Source organism: Brachyistius frenatus, unplaced genomic scaffold (genome assembly GCF_029030835.1).
Source record: "Brachyistius frenatus isolate BFR_SWC_R1_liver_20210118 unplaced genomic scaffold, ASM2903083v1 Contig_139, whole genome shotgun sequence".
In the NCBI taxonomy this organism is placed as follows: domain Eukaryota; kingdom Metazoa; phylum Chordata; class Actinopteri; family Embiotocidae; genus Brachyistius; species Brachyistius frenatus.
The window spans coordinates 1,041,441-1,064,806 of record NW_027210738.1 but is presented as its reverse complement, the minus strand read 5'-3'; the positions used below and the strand labels follow the sequence as shown (position 1 = coordinate 1,064,806).

At 42.1% G+C, this 23,366-nt stretch overlaps 1 protein-coding gene across 2 annotated transcripts; it reads right to left on the bottom strand.

Moving 5' to 3' along the window:
* Positions 1 to 314: 314 nt before the first annotated feature.
* Positions 315 to 20,633, bottom strand: LOC138630668 (basic helix-loop-helix ARNT-like protein 1). Of its 2 annotated transcripts, XM_069715139.1 has the most exons (20): positions 20,523 to 20,633; positions 13,392 to 13,582; positions 12,260 to 12,323; positions 10,948 to 11,095; positions 10,496 to 10,516; positions 10,231 to 10,263; positions 9,484 to 9,513; positions 8,566 to 8,723; positions 8,103 to 8,182; positions 7,550 to 7,642; positions 6,227 to 6,344; positions 5,450 to 5,599; positions 4,054 to 4,300; positions 3,503 to 3,609; positions 3,214 to 3,364; positions 2,296 to 2,375; positions 2,066 to 2,174; positions 1,374 to 1,467; positions 659 to 752; positions 315 to 569 (listed from the first exon to the last, which is right to left on the bottom strand). In XM_069715139.1, the coding sequence occupies exons 3-20, from the start codon at positions 12,303 to 12,305 to the stop codon at positions 412 to 414; spliced, it is 1,917 nt and encodes a 638-aa protein (XP_069571240.1). In that variant the 5' UTR covers positions 12,306 to 12,323; positions 13,392 to 13,582; positions 20,523 to 20,633; the 3' UTR covers positions 315 to 411. The 2 variants fall into 2 exon arrangements, with proteins under 2 accessions (XP_069571240.1, XP_069571241.1); XM_069715140.1 differs by lacking the exons at positions 13,392 to 13,582; positions 20,523 to 20,633 and adding an exon at positions 12,052 to 12,115 and having other exon boundaries at positions 12,260 to 12,324.
* Between the last annotated feature and the right edge of the window lie 2,733 nt (positions 20,634 to 23,366).

Genomic DNA, 23,366 nt, shown 5'->3' with positions numbered 1-23,366 from the left:
GATGCCGAGGGAAGGGGTGTGTGTGTGTGTGTGTGCGCGGGGGGGGGGGGGGGTGCAGTGGGTGCCCGATCTGCAGGGCCAACACTGTTTAAAAAAAAAAAAAAAAAAAAAAAAAAAAATTGGCTCACAAACAACTCGTCGTTTTGGAATAAGGATCGACGTGGAAAACCGTCCCGTTGCGCGATCGAAGCCGACCTACAGGGAATGATGAACAGAACAGTCGGCCGGAAGTCAAGTCTCTTCTCCTTCTACAGACCTCGTTTGTTAAGATGAGCATTTTTTGTTGTTGTTGTTGTTGTTTTTTTACAGTGTAGTCGTAAGGGCGCAGGAAAAACATGGCAGCTAAGAAGTCCGTCGGACCGAACTCCCTCCGTCGGTGGCTCCGGATCGTTCCCTTTCGAAAGCGTTTCCTCACAAAGGCCAGGGCAGGTCGCTGAAGTCCACGGGGCCGCCGAGGCCGGCGTCGGCCTCCAGCAGGGACATGATGACCGCCATGGCCGCCTCGTCGTTGCTGGGGCTGCTCGAGCCGGGATCGTCCATGATGTCTATGCTCAGGTGGGAGTTGTCGCCTGAGACAGAAAGAAATAAATGAGAACAACAAAAAACAACAACCAAAAAAAAAAAAAGAAAACGGCGTGTTTTTGTTTGCTGGACTCACTCATGATGGACTGGTTGGAGTAAGGGTAGCCGACGGAGTCGGGTCCGGGAATAATCCCCGTGCTCGGCAGCTCGGGTGTCCCGCCGTTCTGGATCTACGAGAGGCGGCAAACGAACGGTATCGGGTTTACTGCGAGTGTCGGGGGGTGAGGGTGGGGTGGGGGGGGGGGGGTCTGAGCTCGACGTGGTTTTCCGTCCCCGTCCTCAAAAATAACATCTTTGTTCGTGCACAAAGAGCGGACGCCGGGGGCTCATGGGAAAGACGGGCCCGGTCGTCACGGCAAAAGCTTAACGCCATACAAGAGAGTTTAACGTGTCTTTAGAAGGAACAGGTCGACACTCTTTACTTCGTTTTCTAATTACAGTTTCAAGTTATTAAAATTTAAAAATCAAAGCCTCCTCTCAAAACTGAAGTTTTTCTGATTAAAAAAAAAAAAAAAAAAAAGTCATGGTAGTAAAAACAATTAAAAAAAAAAAAAAATGAAATGAGGCTCTGATGCAAACTGGTTTAATAAATATGACTTCAAAGACATACTTTTACTCAACTAACATCATATTTCTTTAATGTGGCGCAATAACTCGATATTAATATCTAGCCAAATGTCAAACGCGGAATATTTGGAATATTGGTGTAATACTTAATATAAGAAAAAGATTGTTAGTCAGTGTGTGTGTGTGTGTGTGTGTGTGTGTGTGTGTGTGTGTGTGTTTGTTACCTTCTTGCCTCCCGGGGAGCAGGTGTCGGGTGGAGGGGTGCTGGTAATATTCAGAGGGCTGGAGCCACAGCTGGAGGGGGAGGAGCCTCGAATCCTGATGGGAGAGAAATTTAAAAAAAAAAGAAAAGATATTGGTGCATCTTGAAATACACTTCATATTATTTTAAAATTTAAATAACTCACTTTAACTCTTTAAAAAAAAATAAAAAATCCAGAAGACAAGTGACCTACGAGCAATTCATTTTTTTTGCAATTTTATTTCTCGCCACCCCTCAAAATGTGTATTAAGACATTTAAAATGTCTCTTCTTTTGAAAAATAAATAAATAAAACGTCCATTCTCATTGTGTGTGTGTGTGTGAAAAACTACCTTCTCTTTTTAAACGTCAATCTGATTTAGAAAACAGAACAACTAACATGATAAGAAAAATATATTTTAAGAATAAACTATAAGAGGAGAGAGAATTATCGGCGTTGCCATGACGATGAGAAAACATCACACCGATCAAGAGGGGGGCGATGCGTGTTATTCTGGCCGTACGAGACCTGGGCATGAGAGCCCGGAGAGTCAACACACTGTATGTACTTCTACACTGAACACAACACGCGATGATTCTCATATTTTATCGTCTCATGCTTTTTTTTTTTTTTTATTTATTTTTTAAAAGATCGAAGAGCGAAGATTTAACTGACCTCTGGATCTCCATCACTTCCTCCGCGATCATACGTCCGATCTTCCCGGCTCCGGCTCGCGTGCCGCCGGGAATGCCCGGCACCGTCTGCAGCGCCCGCCTGCCGCCACCTAACCGACCGGGAGGAGGAGGGGAGGGAGGGTGAGTGTGAGTGTGAGTGTGTGTGTGTGTGTGTGTGTGTGTGTGTGTGTGTGTGTGTGTGTGTGTGTGTGTGTGAACGAAGCGTTTTACCTTCTGAGGTTAGAACGCTGTCCATACTCTGCGGAGAGATGGCGGATTGAGGGTAATCTGATCCCTCCATCATGGGACACCTGAAGACATAAAAAAAAAAAAAAAAAACACACATATGTGTCAATGTGGTGCGTCTGAGAGTTTAAATTATCCCACAATCGTTTTCCAAATATCACACGTCCCTCAGTACACACACGAGTGCTCTTTACGTGTTAGGTTCTCTCGCTAGGAATTTGGACCGGAAAACGACCTAATCGCGTGAACACGTCGCCGCGGCGTTAACATTTTTTTTTTTTGTTTCCTCAGAAAGCGATGTTTTTTTTTTCGTGGCCTCCGTTTAACACACTCGATAAAACACACGGATTTTCTTCTGTCCAGCAGCAGTTAAGTGTTAAAAAAAGAAACGTTTTTTTTGTTGTTGTTTTTTTTAAGGCGTTCAGGACGCCTTATTTTGAAAATTCTTTAGTGGCCACGCCCCCTTTCCTCTACGTAGCCAAGATGGTGTCCAGAGTTTCACACTTCTCCCCTCCGTTCCAGTATCCATAGTAACGTACTATGTAGTACGCCTATGTTTTATAAAAAAAAAAAAAAAAAGCACACCACTTGTTCTGACCCACAATCCTTTGCATGGCGGAAGATTCGCCTCGTCGACAGGCTCCGCCCACAAATCACATCCTTTTAAAAACAATTTTTTTTTACTACAAAAACGGATCGCGACGGATACGACCCGGAGGGTCAAAGTACAAAACGCATTTTTAACGATGAAGCATGTCTACGTTTACGAGTTGTTTACGTACTAGATTCAACAGTACGTACTTTTTAAGGCTAGCTGCGCTCCGCACTAAAAGTCAAAAGGAAATGGTGTGCGATTCGGGTTCTGCACTAAAAGAACAAAAAAAAAACAGCGAGGGTACTTACGACACGACGGTGTTGGTGGAGACGATGTACTCCACCTCCTTGGTCCACGGGTTCATGAAGCTGAACCACCGGCTCCTCAACGTGATGAAGGAGCCGTCTTTGATCTTGAATTTGTAACAGTTGGTGTTGATCTTCTCTCTCATCTGCAGCACTGAGGGACGACGGGGGAGGGGGGTGGGAGGGTTGGGTTGGGGGCGGAGGGGGGGGGGGTACACGATGAGTACGACGGTTTAAAGCTGTTTTTGTTTTTTTAGTTTATTTTTTTATATCCCTCTCGAGGCGGACGTACCTTGTCTGTGACACTCTGCCAGGTGGCCGATGTCGTCCTGGTGGAAATACTCGTAGAAGGAGGTTCCCAGCAGCTCCTGGGGCAGGTAGGCTAGAATAGCTGTGGCTCTGCACAAACACAAACAAACAAACAAACAAACACAGAGGGTGATGTTTCACGTGCAGCTTCAGCACCTCAGACGTCCTCAAAGTAGGCAGCAAAAACAAGTTGTCGAGCTTTTATAAATGCGACATTAGAAATTTGTTTAAATTTAGTTTAATTGAATATTATTCTACTTTTATTTGTATATAATGTGCATTTTTACATTTTTATTATATTTCATATTTTATCCATCCATTAGTTAATATCGGCAACGTTTTTCAACTCTGGAGCTGAACGTCAGGTGATATAGAATAAACACAAACAGATATATATAGATCGATATTTCAGTATAAAGTAATGAAATGTAACAAGACCAAAGACAGAAAGACTCTGAAAACGACAACAGAGATAAACTGAGGAGCCTGAAAAAAATAAATACAATTTTTTTTTTTTTTTTTTTTGCGTCTCACCTCTGGTCGACGAAGACGAACTTGCCGTCGATGGCGTGCCGGGAGACGTACTCGGTGGGCTTCACCCGGATGTCCGCCAGGCTGGGCTGGGGGACGATGTGGGGGTGCAGGCGGCCGATGGCCACCAGGCAGCTCAGGTTGCAGCCCTCGTTGTCGGGCTCGTTGTCCTCGTCGAGACCCATCTTGGTGGGCGGCCAGCTCTTAAGGTAGCCCGTGCTGTGGATGGTGCAGAAACTCTTACGGTCCGCTATAAAGGGAGGGAAGAGATGGGATGGGGTGGGGTGGGGTGGGTGGGTGGGGGTAGAGGTTAGAAAGTGGAAATTACTTTTACAATTCAGTGAACTGAATGCAACCTGGATTGATTTGGGGATTATGAAGCCAGTTCTGACTGGCTGATCACGTGGCGTAAAACAAGAGAGCCACAGCAAGCATTTGTTACGCTTCAACCAACGCTCCTTATATGGTCACTTCCTGCTCCCAAGCTAGCAAATATGGCGCCAGACAAAAATCAGAACTCGAGGCTTCGCAACGGCCGTTCACAAACCGACGGGTGACGTCACGCTTGGAAAAAAAAAAAACCACACAAAATATCCGCACATTTACATGTTTATTAAAACTCATAAAAATATATATTTTGTGTATGTGTGTCATTATAATTTGGACAAAAACATCATTCAAGACGTTCTTTGGAGCATTTTGACATTTTTAGAAATTCACGTGTAGCCTATTCTGAGATGACAAAATTGCTGATGTAAAAATTACTCCGCTAAATAAAAAATAAAAAAGCCATAATTACTTGTCCAGTTTACTGTTTTTGATTAGTTACAGTTTAGTCACCTAATACAGGAGTAACATCCTTCTCTGGAGGCGTCGCTGATTCCTCCCCCCCCAAAAATAAACCCAACGTTCAAACGGCGACGCCGGGCTGCGCGACTCTGCTTCGACGTAATTTCCACACAACGGGCGCAATCGAGTCGTCCGTGAAATTCAAGACCACTAAAAGACTACGACGTCTATTTCTTTTGGTTTTGAAGAAACCAAATGAGCCAAACAAAAAATGTTGAGGCGCCCGAATTTTGTATAATCTGCCAGCAATTCCTCTTTTTTTTTTTTTTTTACCATTATTGAAAGTTCTACTCAAATATTAGCAGAAACCACGGATCGTTTAGCAATGAGCCGTATCGGCAGACTTCCTCGGTTGTGCAACGCCGACGCTCTCGTGCTCGCTGAGGTGCGATTCCTTGTTCTAATAAGGATGTAGCTCTAAAAAAAAAAAAAAAATAGACAAAAAAAAAGAGGAACAACAGGAAATCGGGGGCTTTCGGTTTCATGAGAGATGTTACAGTAAGAGAGCCTCTTCTGCTGCTGCAAGGGCTTCTGGGAGGAGGAAAAGTACCTTTTTTCTTGGAGCAGGTGGAGGGAAAGTCTTTGTCCTCTACTTTGACGGACGGCCTGTTGCACTTCATCCGGCAGAAAAACGACCGTCTGGCTCCGGAACAGAGTCGAGACGGCCCGGGGGTGATGTCCGTCTTCACGGGAAGACCGGCTGCGAATACACAAAATACAAAACACAGTTAACGTAACTATATACATACATTTAATTAAAAAAAAATTTGGCCAGAATAACTCGATTCTTTTTTACTTCTTTATTTTTGTTCATCCCTTTATTTTTTTTTTACCAAATTCGGGAAATGTGCTATAAAAATCAAATAAAATAAAAAAATCATCTGTTGAAGCTCTCGTAGCCAAAATCAATTGTTCTTTCAATTCTCTGTGCTTTCAATGACGCCCCATTTCACCCATTATACCTCCCTGCTGCGTTTGCAGTCTTGAAATATGGAGTTTCTTCCTTTGAGAAAAATGTATTCCAACTATTTCGAGCTGTGAATTTTTGATTTCCTTGTGATAGTTTTTTTTAGTAATATTATTTATTATATATTCAACCAGGCTTCTATCTCTTTATTTGTTAAAAAAAAAATTAAAAAAAAATATCCTGTGAATAAAAGGCAGGTGTGAATTCTAGCACATCGCGGTCATGAAGAGTCCTTGAGAGTTTTCACTGCTGCAGTTATTTCTCAGAAGGACAACATGAACCAGATTGTTGATTCGATGAAAAAAAAAAATAAAGAAATAAAAAAATAAAAAGACAACATGTGTTTGTACGTCTGCTTACTTTTAGCGTCGATGAGCCTCTCCCGAGGGGCCGTGTCCGAGGACGACAGCTGCTCTTTGACCTTGGCGATGTCCTTGGGGTGAAGGTAGTCGAAGAGGCTCTGACCTATGAGGTCGTTCTAAGACGAGAGAGAGGAAAACACCCCAAAAATGAATGACCTAAGAAATGTGATCTCGCAAATGAACTCGAGTGACGCGTGATTCTCTAACGCTTGTGCTCAAACCGCAGGCAAATCGGATTAGTTTTCCAAATTCAACCTCTTTAGGGACAAGACCCGAATTTTTGGCCGCGTCCGGACGTCGCCAAACCGATCCTGCGTGGGTTGCCGTGGTAACGATGTACGTGCAGCTACGCTTCCGAGAACTGGATAAAAAAAAAAACATCTAATTTGGGGCTGGCGGTGTAGCGACTGCTGTGATTAGATCTTAAAGCGACAGTTCAGGACTTCTACAAACAAATAAACGTCCGTACTGTGATGTGTTTTGTTGTTTTTTACGTCACCCGGCAGCGACTGCTTTGCCAAGACTGTAGCGTCGAAGAGTTTTAGGCCGAAGGTGGAAAAGGTGCGTTACACGCCCGCACCTGCGGCGTTACACGCCCGCACCTGCGGCGTTTCCGTAATCACCGTCGCCGCCGACACGGAGTCGACGCTTGTTCCTTCCTCGTTGCTCCGGTTCCATTGTGTAACAAGTTGTTCCTGGCGAGCTCGACTCGCAAACGGCGCCGCTGACTCGGGCCAAAAGTCCAACCCGAGAAGGAAAGTTGTGATTATCTGCTGCTAAAATTAGACGGTTGGTGGTGATGAAATTTGCGAAAATCCTTTCTACCCTCTTTATTTATTTTTTTCCTTCTTTTAGGAAATACGAGGTCAGCACGGTTGTTATTGTACAAGGTGGCAAAACATAGAAAAAGTCTTCGATAATGCAACATCCATTTAAAGGACGATTTCACGGACTTCAGGAGGTGGAAATAGGAAATGCACACCGTTAAAACCACTGACAGGTGAATCATTGAGTATTATATATATATATATATATACACACAACCCAGCAGTAAATCCTCCCTAAATGAGGATTATAATCTTCGGTTGTTATTCAATCACATCCAGAGAGGTGCTGAGCTCCTTTAATGGTCATTTTGGGAGAATTTATGTGCGGTGTTTTGTTTCTTTTGTGGCTGGGAAAGTTGTATCATGCTTCACCTGTCAGCGGGTTTTATTTGTTACAGCTGATCGGTTCATCCGTTACGAGGCCTCTCTTTAGTTCACTACTACTTCAAACGACAGACTTCACTTCCTTGTGCTCCAAAACGGCGTCGGCTTACCTGGCTGTAGTTGAGAATCTTGTACACCGATTCAGAAACAAAGAGGATCTTGCCTCGATCGCACCCGACCACGAACAGGAAACCGTCAGCAGCCTGCAGGAGTAAATACAGACAAACAACGCCTTAAATAACCAGGTTTCAGAAGCCTATTTCCTTCATAAACAGGAAAAAAAAAAAAAAATCAGTCAAATGTTTAAACCGGTCGTTAGTAGAATCCAGCTTTATAAATATAAATATATATATTGAGGTTTTGAGTGTCATAATAAACAAAAGCACAAAATGAATATGAGAAAAAAATATCGTAAAACTACCGTAACATCCCCCTGATCCTTAGTTTCTCTCTTTTGTTGTTGTTTGTTTTACATTTGGATTCCTATTTGTAATCATTTTCTAAGTTGTATCTTTGTCCCAAGTACAAAAATTAAAACTGGAGAGAAATTATGCTTTGGGTTTAATTTGAGTTTATTTTGTTGAATTGTTTATAAGCATATCTATAGCTGGAGAAAAAAAAAAAAAAATACTGTAACATATGTCTGATGATATTTGGACTCACCCTTAGTATCAAGTGCTTCAGTTCATCGTCTGAGAGGAAGGAGGGCTTGTAGTTGGCCTCCGTGTACGGGTTGGCTGCACCTGCGCACAACAGCAAACACACACACACACAGCTCACACACCTGAGTGTATTCAGACCTTAATACCTCACACACTTCCACCTTCCAGTAATAAACAGCTGTTCAATTTCATCTCTCCGAATTAGTGTTTTTAATACGGATTAAATTCAGTTTCATACTCGTTTAGACGTTAACGGGATTATTGGTCGAGGGTGAAAACGTTTCTATTACCAACCAACCAACCAACCAACCAACCAACCAACCCTGGAAGTTGAGCCTAAGAAGCTGCCCGCGTTGTGACAATGATTGTGTACGATATTTGAATGTTGGCGGTGTTATTACCTCTATTGTTATTTAACCCCCCCCCCCGACCCCCGGTGTTTTAAAACTCGTCTTCTCTCTGACCTCTGAGCGTCTTCATGTGCTGCACGGCCATGCGCAGCACCGTCAGCTTGTCCAGCTTGCGCGACATGGCGTTGCAGGTGGGCACCAGCGACGCCAGCTCGTCGATGAAGCTGTTCATCTTGTCCCGCCGACGCTTCTCGATCTGGCTGTGAGCCTCTCTGAGGAGGAGGAAGGAGGAAGGAGGAAGAGGAGCGTTAACGAAGCCGCAAATCCGTTCGCGGACACCGGTTTAAGTCTGTTTTTTTTTTTTTGTTTCTCTCCGATTTGCTGGCTGTGAATCCGAACACGAAAACGACAAAAGCTCAAGTTTGAAAGAGACGGCAGGAAACGCGAGATCGAGCCGTCCTTCCCGATTGGCTGCGTTCCCCGCTCGGTGCCAATTATCCGTCACCTCGTCGCCTGATCTCCCGCGATAGAGAATCGGCTAAGCGAGGCGCTCAGAAAACATCGTTTTCTAAAAAGAGGCGGCTCGTCTTTTTCCGGTCCATCCTTCAGAAGCGTAAAAAAATAAAATAATAAAAAACCTACGTCTATCTCGCTCCTCCGCGTTAACCTCGGCGACGCGAGCGGCTACATACAAAAGAAAGAAGAAGAAGGAAAAAAAAAAGGGGAAGTTCTCTCTCTCCGACAGAAAGAGAGCTCGGCGTTAGCGATGCTCTTTCAGTGCCTCGGTTCCACATAACGCTCCGATCTACACACTCCGATGTGTAAAGTTTCTCGTTACACAAAGCTCTCTCTGTCCCGCCGGATCAGACGGAGTGACATTTAATTCATGTAGAGGGAGATTAGAAAGGTAAAGGACACACGGACACACACACACACACACACACACACACACACACACACACACACACACACACACACACACACACACACACACACACACACACACACACAAAATAAGAGGAGTTTCAATACCTGGCGTTCTTGATCCGGCCCTGTTGGTCACTGGAGAGAAAAAGAGAAAGCAAAAAAACAATACAGGAGAAATATTAGAGAGGAAGGGAAAATTTAAAAATTTAAAAAAAAAACCCGTATAAAGGTATGTAGGGCATCTTTCAGACTTCGGTTTCCAAACCAACACGAAGGAGGTGAATTGAACGTCACTCGTGGTCTCCGCATCGTAACATCCTTCCAGAAACACTGCGCCTTACTGATTGAGCAATTTATGAAAATTATGAATACAAGAACTATCGAATTTAGCGCAAGTGGTTTGTACAAAAAAAAAAAAAAAACTTAATGCCATGAAAAATAAAACATCCTTGTTGAACTTGATGATCCTCAGTAAATCGGTAAAGTCTTGATCTACTTGGTCGCAAAGTTTTTTTTTTTTTTTTTTTAAATTGTCTTATTTCCCTTTTTTGACGCTGTTTAAAAAATAAATAAAAATAACAACCCGTAAATGTAATTTACCGAGTCTTGTGATCGCAGCACAACCGACAAAACGTCCATTCACCTCCACTGTATTGGTCCACAGATGGAAAAGTGTTAGTTGTCCTACAGACTAGACGCGAGTGAAGATTATTATTATTTTTTTTATATAATTTGGATAAAACCACCCTTTGAAGTTGGGAGTTGTGGAAAGTGGATCAGAAGCAGGCAATAAATAGCACAATAAACAAACCACACCGCGCGTTAAAGCTGTAGCTTTTATCGACGTCTTACCTTCCCAGTTTGTCTTTATCTGGATCCATGTCGCTGAAAAGAAGGAAAGACGGAAGTTTCAACGAGGAGATCGGAAAACACGTTCAAAAAAAAAACGTGAGCAATAATCACTGGAGTTCACCGGGTTTGAGCAGCTTTCGCTTTCCGGACTAATTTGATATTTCACGGTGCAAAAACAATCAAGTGTGGGTCATTTGGTATTTCAGATTCAAGTCATTAAAACCCGCTACGATCTATTAACCCATCGAGTCGTGTCGGTACTTACTCGAACGAGAAGCCATCAATTCTGCAAAGAAACACAAATGTATTCGTCAATTTCTGTCACCGAGGTATTGAAAGATTTTAAATATTTACAACGTGTAGAGCAACACAGTCGCAATTACAGAAGGGATTGAAGTCGACTGTAAAATCAGTCGTGAGCTGAACGAGGACAGAAGAAGCTGCATGTTTTCTTGTTCTTTATGTCTGTGAAACTGACTTTCTTTCAGTTTTCTTTCTTGATTTCATTGCTTTTTTTTTTTTTTTTTTCTCCTCCGTTTTGTCCTCAATTCTCATTCTTTGGTTGTCGTTTTTTTTTCTTCCTCCTTCTCTCTTTCTTTCATGTGTTTGTGAGATCTACTTTCAATGTTTTGATTAAAAGGTTTGATTGTGCGTGTTTTGAGCTTTAAAAAGAAAAGAAAGAAAAAAACTTCCTTCCTTCCTCCTTTGTTTCCTTACTGGTAGTCGGTGGTGCTGCCCTTCCTCTTGCGGGTGTAGTCCATGCCAGGCGTGCTGATGGAGCTGGAGATGAGGTCAGTGGAGCCGGGGGACATGAAGTCAGTCATTGTAGACGAGATGTCCATCCTTTGGTCTGCCATCAGGTCATCTGCGCGGCAGAGGCGGCTTTTGTTATTCGGTATCGGGTGCAGGCGGTTTGTAATAATAATAACCGACGGCTGTATTCCCAGCGTGGGCGGATACAATCATGTACGAGCAGAAATAAACAAAACAGTTTCCCGATTTCTGAACTCCAAAAGTAAAAGGAAGCTCAAAGACGAGGTACCGCGCAGACTGTTCCCATGGATATTAATTGAATCGCGGGTCAACAGAAGGAAATGTAAATGACCCGGAGGACGGCCTACTCTAAATATAGCACGCATAAGTGAGCCAGACCGAACGCACTCCAGCATTAATCATGAGGGGCAGATGACTCCGCTGGGTACGTGTTCACGTATGTAAATAACCTGCCAGCTAATACTGAAGGCGAGAGCAGGACGGGTCGCGTTATCTGCCTGCAGAGCTTGCCGACGTGAAATCTCGTTTTAAGTTTCAATTCAATTGATCTATGTAGCACCAAATCACAACCAAAGAGAATTCAGGGAAATGAATATAGTAAAGTCCTGACAACAGAGCTTTACAGCATTATACAAAGGAACTAAACAATTCAACAATTCCCACATGAGGAAAAACTCCCTTTTAACGGGAAGAAAAACCTCCAACAGTAAGAAGGAAAAACGTCCTTTTAACAGGAAGAAAAACCTCCAACAGTAAGAAGGAAAAACTTCCTTTTAACGGGAAGAAAAACCTCCAACAGTAAGAAGGAAAAACTTCCTTTTACCAGGAAGAAAAACCTCCAACAGTAAGAAGGAAAAACTTCCTTTTAACGGGAAGAAAAACCTCCAACAGTAAGAAGGAAAAACTCCCTTTTAACGGGAAGAAGGAAAAACAGGAAGAAGGAAAAACTCCCTTTTAACAGGAACAAAAACCTCCAACAGGAAGAAGGAAAAACTCCCTTTTAACAGGAAGAAGGAATAACACAAACCGTGGGAAGGGAAAACTCACATTTAACAGAAACAACTGAGGGGTGAGCAGTTTATGGTCAAAACCAAGGAGGTCTCCGTGGCAACTGAAGAGATGACGGAAATTCACGGGTGAGTAAATGCATAACTTGTAAGGGCAAAGATAGACAAACACAAAGACGGGTGAAAACATTTGCCGTTTTAACAGATGGTGCCTGCTTAAAGCGAGAACATTATGACGTCACACTCACCACAGATGTTCATCACAGCCTCTGTGTTAAAATCATCTCCTTCCATCCACTCTTGAGCCCTCAACTGTCAACACACAAACGTGTCACTTTTAGAGAGTGGGGAGAAAAAACAACAACAACATAAAAACATAACACTGTTGCCTGGACACACATTGCAAACATCACAGCTTCTAGGTCAAGTACACGGGCAGGATAAACAGGAAAGCCACTACGGTCTCATTAACTGCCTCGTATAGATGTACTGTTATTATTACCCCAGCAAATTTAGGTCAAGCTATATCAGTTACACGACGGGCATAAAATGCAAGTGCTCCAGATGAGTGATGTGAATTTCAACAATTTCACAACCCAGACAAGTGTTTAATTAGATGGTATTTAGATTTCAGCCTTTAAGAAAAAAAAAAAAAAAAAAAAAAACAGGACGCAAACAGATGTTTTTTTTTGTTTTTTTGCTCTGTTGCACCTGTATGAAAATAAGTTATTCTTAAATGAGAGAATATAAAACTTCATCAGATTCAATTTGTGTTCACAAAAAATGACTCGACTGGAGTTCTCGGAGTATTAAATTGACCAAAACAAATCTCTTCTTTTTTTTTAACGTGTAGTTTTAATTCCAACAGATGTTCTTTCGCACATTATTGATTTTCGCTAATATCGACTTGGTTGACCTACTGGAGGCCTCACAGAGGGACCGATGTCGGTCACTACTATCCGGCCCGCAAAACACCATGAAAATCTTACGGCTCATCAGACTGACGACTGGTGTGTAATTTGCAAAACGAAAAAAGAGCTCCGCTTAAAAATGGGAGTCCGTTGACGTCGGCCAATCAGAGGAGGCCGATTACCCGTTTCTCAAGAAAAAAAAGCCAGCTTTCAATTTATCTGCAAAGAACGCACTAAAGAGAGAAATAGGTCACTTGAAGTGTGTATTTTCCTGTTAATGTATTCTGCTCTGAGTCAGACTGATGCGCAAGATTCCTCGCTTCCAATTCATCTCTCTGGAAAAAGAAAAATGAAAAAAAGAGTGGGAACCTTACACACACACACACACACACACACACACACACACACACACACACACACACACACACACACACACACACACACACACACACACACAGTTTTCGGTTACCTGGATAGGAAACTGGAACAGGCCTCCTGGACGGGCCCGGCGCGCTCTGGATCGGTCCGGTCCTGCTTCCGTTCTTTGTTCTGGTCTCAAGTCTGGTTTGGATTCAGCCCTGACCCAGTTTCACCCGGTCCGACGCGGTCCTGCCCCGACACGATCTGATACCTTAAGCAGCTGGCGCGACCCGTCGACCTCTGCGGAAAGGGACGAGGAGAAATCCGTCAGCCGAGTGCAAAATCGGATCGGACGCAAAGCTAAAAAAAAAAAAAAAAAAAAGTAAACTAAATAAAATCAGAGAATATAAAACCTTTTTTTTTTTTTTTTTTTTTTAAAGGCCACATATGTAAACACTTTAAATCTTACTGACTGAACACTGAGATCATTTAAAGAACCGTGTCAAAAGAAGTCAGCCTAAATGTTTTTTCCCGTTCTAGTCGTCATCTCGGTTTTTTTTCGGTTTTTTGGGGGGGAGAATCGATAACGGGCTCCAACAGGTACCGGCGCTGCCTTGCAAGCATTATAAAAGAAAAAAAAAAACCATAAGATGCGTGATACTGGTTTCTGTCACTACGTCGGGCCGACGGCTCCGTAGCGGGAACCGTGACGATGGACCGAACGCACGCTTTAATCCTCATTTGTTACGTGATGACTGCGCAATTTTGCTGTTCTGGACCGGGGTGGAGCGAACGGGTCTGTCGGACAGAAGGACGATATCTGAAGCATCTCCGATCGAAGTCGTTCAGACCTAGTAGCAGTGGTACTGTAGCTACGGAGGTGGGTGGGTGCGTGCATCGGTTTGTAATCGAAAATAAAGAAATAATAAGTTCAAGAGGAATCACTCTCAAGTAAAAAAACAAAACAAACAACACTTCAAGTGGGCGAAATTAATAATGAATTGTGCAGCGTCGACAAAAAGTGACGCCCAAGAAGCCCCCGTTGAAGAAGCGTCCGTCAGGACAGGCTCTTTTACTGGGACAAAGCTCTGGGCTAGAAGGGGAGGAGGAGGAGGTGGCGGGGGGGGAACCACTATGTCATGATTGAACATTGAAAGGAACTGGTGCCGGAGTGGAAACTGGGTCAGCCAGTCTCTGTGGTCTCAAACCCAGCCAGCCCTCAATTTCCATCCACCACCTACTTCTGCTTCGTCAGTGAGTCAGCAAGCCACTCAGCTCCGTTCCCCTGTTTCCACACTGCACACCCACCCGCGACCAGCCGGGAAAGCAGCCGGCGAAGCCTGTTCGCGAACCAGGGAAACGTCAAGGCACCGAGTCGGCCGCCAAAATCTGTCCAACCGCGACCAAGGGGGATGGAACCGGTTTTGGAAAAGTGGGAAGGGAGGAGGGGGGAAATAGAAAAAAAAATAATACTGAAACCGGTGTCAAAGCAATACTATTAAAAATTTCACAATTAAGAAAAAAAAAAAAGTGTTGATAACAATTAAATAGTGAAAAGAAAAAAAAAAAAAAAGCATCTCTGAAAATTCAGTTATGTTGGTGATAAACGTGGTACATTAAAAAAAAAAAAATACAACGAATAGGTTTTTATCAGCTGGATTTCTTGAGAATAAATTTGTTTTTGTGGAAAGTAGAGAAATTCTGTCGCTGTAGTTTGGCTCATTTGTTGCATTTAAAAGACACAAGCTTTTTGAAATATGTCACTTTATTTCATTTTTCCGTGGTGGACCCTCAGCGTCTAACACTGAAGCTGACTGCATCTAACTCTCTCTACTGTTGAGGTTAAGCCACATATCTGCTGATATGTTTTTGTTTTTTTTTGTATTACACTAGAAACCCTTCAAATGCATGTACTTTGCTGTTTGACCTACATTTAAGTTTAAAGTAATAACCTCGTGTGTTTTTATCTAAATAAAAAGTCTGTTGAGTCACTACAACCCAAATGAGGTAACACAATAGTAGTTAAACCCACTGATGAAATATTTCAAGTATTACTAATAGAATAAGCAGCGTGTCCGTGGTGAAGAAACACAAAAAGGCGCACGCCTAGCAACACGTTTTCCATCGTCGCCCGGCAGCGCTTGTTCCAACGGGGAATGGGCGGAGCTAACTTTTAAAGATATTAAAATCTTTAAAGCCAGCCTCTTTAAAACTACACTTATCAATATTGTCACATGAACAAAGGAATCAAATAAGTGTTACGGTGATTAATCCAAAGAGAATTTTCACCCGACTCTGTTTTTTTTTTATAAATTATTTTTTTGATGTATTTTAGCCTTTTTCAGCTCCTGTTTTGCTTTTGGTTTTGGTTTAATGTCTGTGATTGCTTCCGTTTTCAGCAGCAGAAGGGAACTAACACAAACTGTCAAAAAAGAAAAAGCTATACAATGTGCGGCATGCGGTCACATGTCCTCACCCTGCCACATTTAAAACACTGCAGTGCGGCTCCATTAACGCCTCTCGCGCAGCTGCTCGCCGATGACTTAATGGTCCCACATACATTTTAATGCAAAGTGTGAGCGGACGCCGGCGTGCCGCTGAAAGCCGAGCGACTGCAGCCCGGCTCTGCAGACCAAAAATATCAACAAGTTTTGCTTGAATGATCTATTGATTTTTGAAATGATGGCCTTTCCTTGGTCAACTGGGATATGTATATATTATGAATACATGTAGGTCTTAAAAAAAACAACAACAACAAAAAAAACAGACGTGACATGTTTTTGTCTATTTGTGTTTGCCAAACAAAATAAAACAAAATAAAAAAATCCTTTTACAACAGTTTTATAAGCAGTTCAGCCTATAAATGTGCACGTTCACAATTATACTATATTCAAGAGGGGAAAAAAAAGAAAAAAGGTGTCACTTGCTTTAGTGACTTCAAATCTACCTTCGAGGATAAATTCAGAAAATTCCTTTCTGCAATATTGGTATCCATGGTAACCGACGATCCAGCTAATATACAGCCCTCATAAAAGTAAACACGATGAAATTGCTCACTAAATTTGCTCCACACACACACACACACACACACACACAAGATATCTGTGAATTCCTCCTCATCTGGGTTTCTTACAACAAGGTCACACTCGTCTAAAAATGTTAACTGCTTCTGCTACACGCAAGACGGGTTGGGAAATAAATCACGAGGCAAAACCCGCAGTACGCTACGATCCGCATATTTGACTCGTAGTACCGGCGTCACGGCACGGCGGGCGTGGCCGCAGAGGGGAAGTCCGTCGAGCGCGTCTAAACATCCGTCATCCGTCAACGCCGGCGTAACTGAAATTTTGGCAGGTCCGGACGTGACGACGTCATCCTTCAAAACACGTGCACTAAACATATTTTTACGATCTACATTTTGCAATAAAATTAAATATGGAACCAGGTGAGGTAAAAAATGTGGTGTTTATACATTTTTTTTCTGGTTGTAGTAACACGAATGAGCCGTTTTTATTTCCGAGGGTGCAGTCGGTGTGTAACAGCTTTCCAACTACGAGGCAGCTCGCCGTTTCATTCATCAATCAATCAATCAATCAATCAATTTCCACAAGGTGTTAATAAATCACTTATGCGATTGGGAACTGACAAAAGTCAGACGCGCCACTAAAACCTAAGACGAGCACCCGACAATAGGAAATATACCGAATGACCGTCATCACCGAAACTTGATATACTAGTATGTGTAGCTTAAAGCTACGCACACTCACACCGGCTCATTCCTATGCTGAACCTCTGTTTATGTTGAACTAGGGAGGGGCTATATACTGGGAATGACTGTATCTGAGGTCACCAAAGTCCAGGTTCTCAGAATAAGTAAGGGGTGGCAGGTATTGAGGCAATAAGTCAAGGGTGCGACCACTTGTTTGCATCTGCCGTAGATGTGCGAGGGCTGAAATACAGTACTTCCTAATTGTGTTTTTCCACAAGACGTCACATCTTCTCAACTGCATAAGCGGCGGGAGGGTCGTGTCTGTGTTTACAGGGTGGCAGGATGTCGATGATTTGTCATAAGGCCAATAATTGTTTTTTTTTTTTTTTAATCCGGTATTAGACATTAGGCCATTTTCCTGCCTGTTTTAACTGGACACGGCTGGTTGGTTATGATTATTTATGCCGTTCACCCTTTTTCCTCGAGGGCCTTCCTCCGGATATACTACTTTTATGACGATGTGGTTTTAAAGTTTAGGATGAGCACGACCGTATTCGCGCAAAAACATCTCGAGACTTAAAAGGAAAAGCTTCCCACTTTGGCAAATTGGTTCAAATGAGAACACGGATACATAAATATGAAGCTACCGTCAACGGCCGAGTAACTTCGCTTCGCTTTCAAGGTGGGAAAACGGGGGTGAAATAACGAGCCGGCTGTCCGAAGGCAACAAAACCCACCAACCAGCACCTCTAAGTGGCATCTACAGACGTCACCGGCATCACACCGGCTCTCCAGTTTGGACGGGGAAAATTGCAGTTATTAATCCGAAAAGGTGCCATTACACTAAAATGCCTATTAATTTGAATAAGGATGGGGATGGGATGTATATCTATTTTCCCCCATCGTGAGTTAATATCCTGTCCTGTAAGTTCAGTCCGATTGAAGCTGTGAATTTACAGCTTTTTTTTTTTTTTAACTTTTTGTACAATGAACAATCCACGCTTACGACCCCCAAACGATGCTACTTCTCGTTCTCCCTGCTTTTCAACGCAATCTATACACCTCCCAGACAAAGAAAAACACTTCCAGGTCAAGTAAAAAGGAAAATATCGAGGAAAAACGCAAGAGAAGGAAAGAGTAAACGGCCGGAGATGTACAATTAAAGTGCTTCTGTTGTAGTGACGCATTTTGAAGAAAAAAAAACAATAGGAAGGTGGATAATGACAACCTGAAAATTAATTTCACTACTACTGATTTTGGTCAGTTCACATAAATCCCAAAAGAGCACTTAGCCTAACAACATGTCGGAAAGTGAAGTCTAACCAGCCACAATGATTGAAAACACCAGTGTTGCCCCGCAGAGACGTGCATTTGTCTTTATATATATATATAAAAAAACGTATAACACCGTCACCGAAGTATCTCATTTACTTGGGTCGGTTCCTCTGGAAACAGCCAAAGCCTACTGTTCGAAGAAAAAGCGTCAGGGTGATCTCATCCACCCAATCGAGAAAATTGCTAGAATTTGACATCTCAAGCAGCGGTCATTTGTGGCTAAATGACACAAACGGCAAGCATCAAATCACTATATTTTGAATAAATACCTCGGTAAACAATAATTTGATGACATACGAGGAAACTTTTGAGACACCCAATCGTTAGCAGCAACAGGCAGATAGGCCGTGCGGAGATATCTATTTCATTTCAATCAGCAAGAAGAGTCTACCGAGCTGACCCAAGTGGAAAAATTATGTTACCAGAGACACTTCATGCTACAAATAAAAAAAATTAAAAATAAAAAAAAATCACCTGACTCAACGTAGTAGCCCGACATCCAACTATAGCCTAATATCCCTACCAAAAAGTCTTGGATGCTCTACAGAAGAATACCACCGACTCCTCCTGACCAATAATGTGTGCTTCACTGATCTCTATAATGCATGACTCACCAAGTTTCCAAATCAAGAAGAAGAAAAAAATATATTATACATTATAAGTCATAGTGAGGCAGACAAGCAAGACCGTTGTTTTCTTAATGTTTCCCCAATTCACTTTTTCCTCATCTCATTAACCTTTTACACTATTTCTAGTCATTGGAAACTTGATTTCCTTTAGAAGTAAATGTATAAAACAACCATCATGTTCAACCACAGCCCTGCTGAATCATCACCACAAACTTCTGTTATCAAAATGCCTTCATGGCAACACATCCGTACAGATAAGCACTAATGTAGGTTACTACCTGTTTCGAAAAAAAAAAAAAAAAAAGAAAGACAAAAAGTCTGAAGTTCAAAGCAGATGTCTTTTGTGTCACGGAAAGGTTAATACATTAACTACTGATAGCCCTGCAGTAAAAGGCAAGAAGACGGCAGAGGTAGATTTAAGCAGAAGTGATTTAAAAAAACAAAAACATATTTGCATTAGAAAAATATACAAGTTGCAAAACACATAATAATACGATATAGAAAGGGAAAATAAACATAAAAAAAAAACACACGTACATCAGAAAATGGCCAAATCTTCACAGCAATTATCCCCCAAATAGATCAATAAAGATCCTGCTCTCCTCGTAGGAAAAGTATTGTCCTGAAAGCGAGTACTCTCTGACCAATTAGGGAGCCCGCCGGAGGACCCCCTCTTCATGGGAACCCGTTGTTCCTTGAGCCCCCCTCCCACCAACCACCTCCTCCACCTCCTCCTCCTCCTCCCTTACAACACAGTCTTTACGGTACTATCTGTTCCTGCTGCACAATGCAACCCAATATCGAGCCCATCTTTTTTGGTGGTGGTGGGGGGGGGGTAAACCACTGCGCAGACTGCAGGGTCGCCACATCCTCCCCCTCCACCCCCCCCACCACCACCACCACCACCACAACACCGCAAAATGCTTAAAAACACGATTATTTTCACAACCAGACGGGGTTTCCATATTAAAAAACAACAACAACAACAACAACAAAAAAGGGGGGGGGGGGGGGGTCTCTGTCGCGGTGGTATTTGAAGACATACGCGACGTGCCGGGTGGGGGGGGGGGTGTTCAGGAGCTCATCTCAGGCGGGATGGATGCTGTCGAAGAAACCGTGAGATGCCCACCGGACGGAGGCCTGTTTTTGGAAGGCTAGCGGCAGCTAGCACCGGAGCATTGTCCGCGGACCGGCACTTACCCCCCTCCTCCTCCTCCACCTCCCACCACCACCACCACCTCCGGTAACGGCTTGACATGCGTATGACATACATCCTTAAAGGCGCCCCTCCACCTCCACACACCTTTTAATCCACAACAGCATTTTTTTTTTTTTCTTCTTTTCTCTCTCTATCGTCCCCGTTGGCTGATATTAGCATCCAGCTGCTAGCGGAGCTAACGTCCCCCCCCCCCCCCCCCACCCACCCCCCCCTTCGTCCCGCGCCGGGAAAATAAAAATAAAAAAAAAAACACCACCTCCCATCGACGGATCGCTAAAGTCACAAGATGTGCAATAATGATGGGGAGGGGGGGGGAAAAAAAAAGGGAAAGAAGCGGCGGGTACTCACAATAGATCCGGTGACATTAGCCTCTCCATTTAAAGCCGCTGGTAATGTGTAATAAGCAACACGGAGCTGTGACATAAACGATTTTCAATCGGTGACCCAGTTTCTCTTCACCGTCATTGCCTTGTCGGACCACTAACCTAGTTTTTCCAACCAATGGCGTTCGGGCCGCCGCCGCGGGTGCACCCCCGCGGCCAATCGGAGTGCGAGTTGAGGCTGGGGGGAAATATGACGGACGTGCCGTTTGACCAATGAATTGCCGGAGTAGAACGGAATGCGGGAGGGAGGGGAGGGAGGGAGGGGAGGGGAGGGGAGGGGAGGGGGGTAGCTTGTGTGTGAACGTGCGTGCGAGGAGAACACTGCATACGAGGCCGCCCTTACATCACCACCTGGTCCGGCGCCTAATTGACTTACATTGTATTTTGATACTTTAAATAGTTTTACGTTGACCTTTTCGTGTTTTCAATTATGTATATTAAATGTGAATAGAATAAAGTATAAAAAAAAAGAAGCAGAATTGTTATTTTTTTTATATATATATTTGAATTGTAATGTTTTGTAAGACTGCGGAGGAATATTGTGTTTCTCTGCTCGTTTACTCTGAATTTCTACTTGCATTTTTTTTTTCACCTGTAAAGATGGTGACGTTAACTTGTCATTCAAAATTTTATGAATCATATTTTTTCAAAGTTGTGTAACTTCTTTACACATCGAGAGCATAAGATATTTTCCATCACGTCGCACGTTGGCGCCACCTGCTGTTTTGTTATTTTTTGTTATTATTTTTTTACCTCGTTGGTCATTTCACTTTAAAGACTATAATCTGTTTGCACATAATAAAAAAAAATTAAATTAAATAGTTGCGGGTCCCTGATGATCTCCTGTGTTTGTGATAAAAATAGATCAAACAGAAATGTAATCATAAAAATGCACCATGTAACATTTTCATACATGCTCCTCGAAGAACAAGAGATAATATTATGGTTTAGTTGTATTTTAGGATATTGCAAAACAAATTTGCTGTTAATGAAATTACAACAAACCGAGTAACATAGTTACTAATATGTCAATTTTGGGTCTTTGAGTTATGTAATCCAGGAAAACTTGGGAATTTCATGTGGCTCAGGACATCACCTACAAAAAAAACATTATTTTAACTTTGCCCTTTTCTAGTGTGCTGTTAAGATATAGTAGAAAATTATTGTGTCAGAAATTGCTCAGATGTTGCAACAACACAAAAGAGTAGTAACTATAACCTGTACAAGGAATAACTTCTAATACCAGTGCCAAATAAAATAACAATAAAAGCAAGATACATTTTTGTAAACAAATGAATAGATTAAAATGCAAAATATAAAAATCACATTCTCACTTGACATGATATTGAATGTTGGAGGATTTCATCATTTAATCACTGCAATACTTGGCTGAATATATGAAAACTATAGCTCCCAAATCATTATCATGTTGGAAATGTGACCTTTTTAAAAAAAATTTTTTTTTTATCTTGGACACAATAGGAATACATGTTATTGTAGGAACGGTCACACCTGATGGCATATCAAAACACATAGTTAGACCTTTTAATCCAAATTATCAAATGAATAAGAAATTGGTTTTAATAAAGAATGTCAGCAGATTTTATTTTTTGTCTGGGTGTGTCCTATTATTTTTTTTATAGGTTATAAAATACATATATAGGTTAATATAAATACAGTGGCTGAGTGTAAATTAAAGTTCAACAAACCTGCGTGAAAAACAGTTACTGATTACACTATTTTTTTTATTTGTTTTTACATGAAAAAGTAGAGCCACAAATGTGTTATATTAATTACAAGCACAAGGCCTATACTGTAAGAACATAATTCAGATGAATGCTGTGTACCATTGTGTCACTAGATGGGAGTGTTGAGTCATATAGATTACATGGTGCGAAAGAAAAATGTATATAGTTTTAATTCCCATGTTGTTTGCTTTTTATTCACTGTTTTCTGTCTTATTTGTGCAGCTTTAAAGTTATTTTTAAAGACAGACTTATCAACCCCCAAAAAATATATGTATACAAATTGTTGTCTTAACCTCTTATTACATCGGAAAAAACACTAAATAGGCTTTATTCTTATTAGTCGATACGCCGAGTGCCTTTGGCATCTACTGTAATATTTATTGGTGTATTGCAAACAATTTGCAAATCAACACACCGACAATATATTTTCTCTGTCATTATTCTTTATTTTTAAAGGGTCACTCCCCCTCTTTTTCCCGAGGTTTACATTGAAGATATAACTGGTGTACAAGCATGTGAGGAATAACTTTTTTTTTTTTAGGGAGACTGTTGAGTTTAATGTCTTTTAATTCAAATTAGCCAACTAATTATTCTAAAACCTGCGTTTGCTGCCTTCAGGTACTGTCGGATTTCAAATAGATTTAGGGATACGGGTGTTCATAAGCCTGTAAAATGTGATGTTTAAGACTTCAATAGGTCTATAACATATAAAATGATATTAGGGTGGAATATAAATAGCACAATGTAACTATTTACTGTGACGTTTTGCTGTTGATTAATATTAGGCATGAATAAACATTGCAGTTTTTGTTTTTTTACATTTTTATTTTACAATATTTATTTGAATACCTTTATTTTAGGCCACTACGCAGATGTGCGTTTATGGTACGACGATATCCGGAAATCAGTAGTTGAAAATGGTCCAATGTGAATCTTAAGTCAGCGACTTTGTATGAGGCACACGAGTTTCGAGGAGCACGTGAAGGCATCGCGGCTATCACATGGCAGGTGATAGGAGTTGAGAGAGCTCGCGCTACAGTACGGCGCAGAGAGAGTACAGA